The sequence below is a fragment of the Phaethon lepturus genome, unplaced genomic scaffold (assembly GCF_000687285.1).
Source record: "Phaethon lepturus isolate BGI_N335 unplaced genomic scaffold, ASM68728v1 scaffold15283, whole genome shotgun sequence".
Classification (NCBI taxonomy): Eukaryota; Metazoa; Chordata; class Aves; order Phaethontiformes; family Phaethontidae; genus Phaethon; species Phaethon lepturus.
In genome coordinates this window covers 1-4718 of record NW_010528503.1, presented here as the reverse complement: position 1 = coordinate 4718, position 4718 = coordinate 1, and the positions used below count along the sequence as shown (strand labels likewise).

General features: G+C 39.9%; 1 protein-coding gene across 2 annotated transcripts; it reads right to left on the bottom strand.

Moving 5' to 3' along the window:
- Window positions 1-1792: 1792 nt before the first annotated feature.
- On the bottom strand, window positions 1793-4346 carry ZBTB8A (zinc finger and BTB domain containing 8A). 2 transcript variants are annotated; one of them, XM_010283694.1, is made up of 3 exons: window positions 3407-4346; window positions 2742-2911; window positions 1793-2332 (listed from the first exon to the last, which is right to left on the bottom strand). In XM_010283694.1, exons 1-3 carry the CDS (start codon window positions 4344-4346, stop codon window positions 2000-2002), a joined length of 1443 nt encoding a protein of 480 aa, XP_010281996.1. In that variant the 3' UTR covers window positions 1793-1999. The 2 variants fall into 2 exon arrangements, with proteins under 2 accessions (XP_010281996.1, XP_010281997.1); XM_010283695.1 differs by having other exon boundaries at window positions 3497-4346.
- Between the last annotated feature and the right edge of the window lie 372 nt (window positions 4347-4718).

Below are 4718 nucleotides of genomic sequence, written 5' to 3'. Positions count from 1 at the left end.
CAAAGTGTAACATAAAATCAAGGGAAGTGTAAGTCATGTTTGGAAAAGATGTTTCATATGGGTCATCAGAAAGTTTTGTAAATTCTCCTCTTCTGCCCCCCTCCCCAAGTCTAAGCCAATGGTCAATAATTTGTGTAGGAGCAATAAAATACCATTTCTTGTCTCTTTAGAGCATACAAACAGGTTGCTTCTTGACAGCCCTGCACATTTGAGGGGAAGGGTGCTTAATGCCTACAGTGAACTTAGTAGGAAGCGCTCGAGCTGTCATTTAAGAGACGTGTAGGCTGGCCATCTGCAACCTGGAATGAAAATGCTGCACACTCTGGTAATGATGATACTAATAAGGCTATACAGTTTTTACAGAAATAAAAATAAAATAGTGACTTTTTAGCTGTCCCTGGGAAAGAGATTATGTAGTGTATATATATGGGATTGCTCTGTAATTAATCCCGGGTTTCAGCCAAACATGCTTACAAAGTTGTAAAAAAGAAAAAAAATAAACTTTTCTAAGCCTATACCCACTGAGTTCAATGATCACAGAATGGAGACTGTATCTATACTCAGGTCTGTCCAAGAAAATGCAGAGTAAAAGCACCCCAGAAGCATACTTCTGCTCCTCTCCTGTTTACAGTGCTGGTTAAGGTAAACTCACTAAGTAACAAAACAAAGTGGCTTATTTTGTTATAGAAGTAAACTTTCTTCACCCTCAGTCATCGCATCTCTTGTAGTCTAACCATAGGTAAAATTACACAAATACGATGTCTAGAACTTCCAGTACATCTTGTTCTCATTGGCATATAACACAGACTGCAAAAGGTTAAAGTATGTTCTCTTGGTGACCAAATGACTTTGGAAATATATAAACTGATAATGACTCCATCTTAAAACTCAGTTTAAATTGAGTACAGGTCAATACAAACAAGAGCAGTCGATGGTTTCAGATGGAAAATCTCACCAGTTCCATTTCTAATGATATAGTATATATACTGTACAAATTGTTCTGCCATTGTTATTGGCAACTAAAACGGGGAACAAAGAGAAGACAACAGCTAAAGTAATCTTGTAAGGACTGTTTCCTTCACGTTGGCATGGAGAAGCTGACACTGCCATTGGCAATGCTGTGGATGCAGGACCACCAGTCATGTTAGTCTGGCACTTTTGAGAGGTTTAAAAAAAAAAAAAAAAAAGAAGAGTATTTTACTAGTGCTTATTAAAACATAGCCCAGTCTGAGTTCCCAATTTTCAGAATTAATAAAACAGCTACTGGCATCAATTAATGATCCATATTTGTAATAATTTTCTCTCTGATGTGTTGACTAGGACTAGTGTTCATCTGTTTCATCATGTAAAGAAATAGGTCTTGAATTAATGATCTGCTAAAGAGTCTCCTAATAAATTTTACAAGAAAGTGCTTTTCCAGAAAAATGTGCTAAAACATTTTTATATGATTTTTCTTAATTAGCTGCCTTTTTTTCTTATAATATGAAGACTTCATGAAATTTCGTGGAAGATTATCTTCATTTCTGAATACTGAAGAGAAGTTTTCTTTATATTCTGGTATGTGGAGTATTTATACTTCGTTTATCACCAGATGATATTACATATAAAACCCACATCTCTACAAGTTTAAAAAGTGGGTAATTTACAGTGCAGTGTGACTTTTTTTTTTTTTTAAGTATTTAGACCACACTCCCTTGAAAGAGGTTTTGAGAAGTGACCCATTGTCTATTATAAAAAGTTATCCATGTAGTACTTCAGTTTCCTTGTCCATCCATTACTTCCTTTAAGGATAGATTATTTCTAATGAAGCAAAGTATGGGTAATTCTGATAACAAAACTCAGAATGGGCTCAATGGCATGTCCATAAATACATGCACTTCTGGACCTGTGCAAGAGAAACCAGTATGTCTCTGTATGGTAAAAACAGGCTGGTGGAGGGCTTATGGTCAAGACAGTACATTCTCCCTCTGACATGGAATTCCTAATTCTTGTCTTGCAACTACCTAATATTTGGTTTTACTTCCTTTTCATCTGCTTCATCCTCACTGTCATCAACTTGCTGAATGACCAAGTCGGTTGACCCATCCTCCACAATCTCCACATCAGATCTGTTGTCTTCCCCATAGTGCCACCTGGAATCCTTATCCCCATCTTGTGGAAATTCAAGGGGTGCTTCAGCCTCCAAGTCAATGCGAATACTGTCTATGCCGGCTTCAGCCAAACACTCGTTACAAAGTCTGTAACGTCTTGTCCCCTCTTGTACCACTTGTCCCGTTAGCTCAGTCACGTGGCGTTTACACTTTCTGCAGATAGGCTTACAAGCCTGATGAATCTGGGAAAATCAAAATGAGTAAATTTGATAATGTATCCACAAAGAAGAGTTTTTTAAGATGACAAGAAGTAGGGCTGGAGTAGCGTTAAATGGTAGTGTTAACTCATTTTGAGAGACAGTTATCAAATGTTAAAAATGGAACAATCACAGGCGCTGTAATTGCCCACTTAAAGCTCTATTACAGGACTTGCACAGAGCAGTACCTTTGCAAGCCACCAATTAACAAAGAAATTCATTCCCTTTCATACAAATTATGCTTCAAATCCACTTCAACAAAACCAGATTGATTTTCTATTACCTCTTCTTTTACAGGAGTCAGTATATCAATCAGATACACTTGTACTGCATTTAAGTATGCTGAGACAGGTTTACACATTAAACGAATCATGCAGTTACTAAAAATACATACTGTTCGAAAATGGCTACTTAGGTGATCTAGCCTGCTAAATCTTTTCCCACATGCCTCACAAGGGTAAGGACGCTCTCCTGTGTGACAGCGAAGGTGACGCTTTAGGTCTGCTTTTCTTTTCACCACATGAGTGCAGAATGGACACTTGAACCTCATCCTGGGCAGATCATCTGTTAGAAAACAATGCGATTTAAAAAAAATAAAGTCAGCCATAACATGTCTAGTCATGTAATGCTCTAGGAAAAGGTGTTCTATGCGCAGAATAGCAAATCAGTTACAAAAAATACTATCATAGGTCTTCTCAAGCACAAAGATCGTGGGTTTTCCTGTAAATTAAACAGGAGTACAACAAAGGACAAGGAGAGGACTGTTAGCCATATTAAAATGAGCTTAAAAATATCCCAAAAGATCACAACGTAAATTTGCAAGATGAAGCTGTAGAGACACTAAAGATTATGTATTTTGAAAGGCTAGTTTTAATAAACCAGGTACTTCAATTATTCAAAATTAAAAAATAAGAGTCAAACTTCCCAAACTTATGTTTCTGGAAAATACAGATGTATTTTTGGCAATTGTACGCTCGTTCAGTAAAGCACATTTTCTCATGGACAGAACAGACAACTCACAGATGACTGGGCAACTACAGCCTTAAAATGAACTCTTACCTTCAGCCCAGCTTCCCATGACACCTAGAATTGAGGGCATGTTCGCGTACTGCTCGTCTGCTTTTGAAGACTTGGATTTACTAGAAGAACGGGGTGATTCATGCTCTTGCTGTGACGCAGCCAGGCTCCTCGGTATCACGTCAGACCCTTGGCCATACTGGTATCCCACGTGAGGAGATTCAACTTCTGTTTCAATCTGAACTTGCTCCTCAGACTGGGCAATATGGCCAGTGGGCTCGGCAGCCCTGTCCTCCAGTTTGCTTGATTTATAGTGAGGAATGTCAGAAGGCTGCTGCAGTCCCAGGTGCCGGGATTTCTTTATGGAATCCTGCCGTTGCTCATGTTTGGACAGCTGCTGCTGGGCATTTCTTTGAGAAGTCGGATAGTAGCTGAAATTGCTCCAAGCATTTCCACCCATCATACATGTCCCTTGATCTGGGCTTAAGTGTGAATGCGGGGGGCTGCTTTCTGTCCTCCAGCCAGCGCTGTACAAGCAGGATCGCTCCACGCCGTTTGAATTTACATCTTTGTCTGACAAACTGAAATAGCGATCCTTCTCCTTCTCACTGATGTCCAGCGATGACTTAATGAATGTTTTACACACGCTGATAACGTCGGTCATCTGCAGATAGCTAGCAGCCGACATGACCTCAATGACATTCTGACCAGTGAGAGACAGTTTGCCTGAATACACAAAATCTAGAATAACTGTAAATGTGTCAGGAGAAAATGCCTGGAAAGTAGCTGTTGTCGGCTGACTCGTCTCCTTCGAGCTCTGTGAAAGGAGCATTTTGAAATAGCCGCTGCTGGCAAAGAGCACATTGCGATGTGCTTTAAAGACCTTTCCCTCAACCAGGATATTGCAGTCACAGAACAAGTCCTGCCTGCGCTGCTCATTTAGTTGCTGCAAGAGGTGAAACTGGTGAGAAGAAATCTCCATTCCAGAAAAGATGAAATGAAGTGTCACTCTACAAAATAAAGAAAATAATTAGGCTCTTGACTTCAGCATCATAGAACTCAGCCAAAGATGTCAGACCCAATTTTATGGACATCTTTACAAATAATCTCATTTATTTAAATCTATAAATTTCAATTACAACATGCACAACCATACATTCCTTTTCGAAGAAAAACAGAGTGATGAAAAAGCCGAATCAGTACACATCGTTTGGCAGGGACGCCTGTGCTACAGTTAGGAGCATCTCCTTCCTCAGGCTGCAGGACTGGATGTCTGCAAGTCGCTGGCAGCTTGCACCGCCTTCAGGCACTCTCCAACGAGACGAGGAGCCCTCCAGCAGCTGCGGTCGAGGAC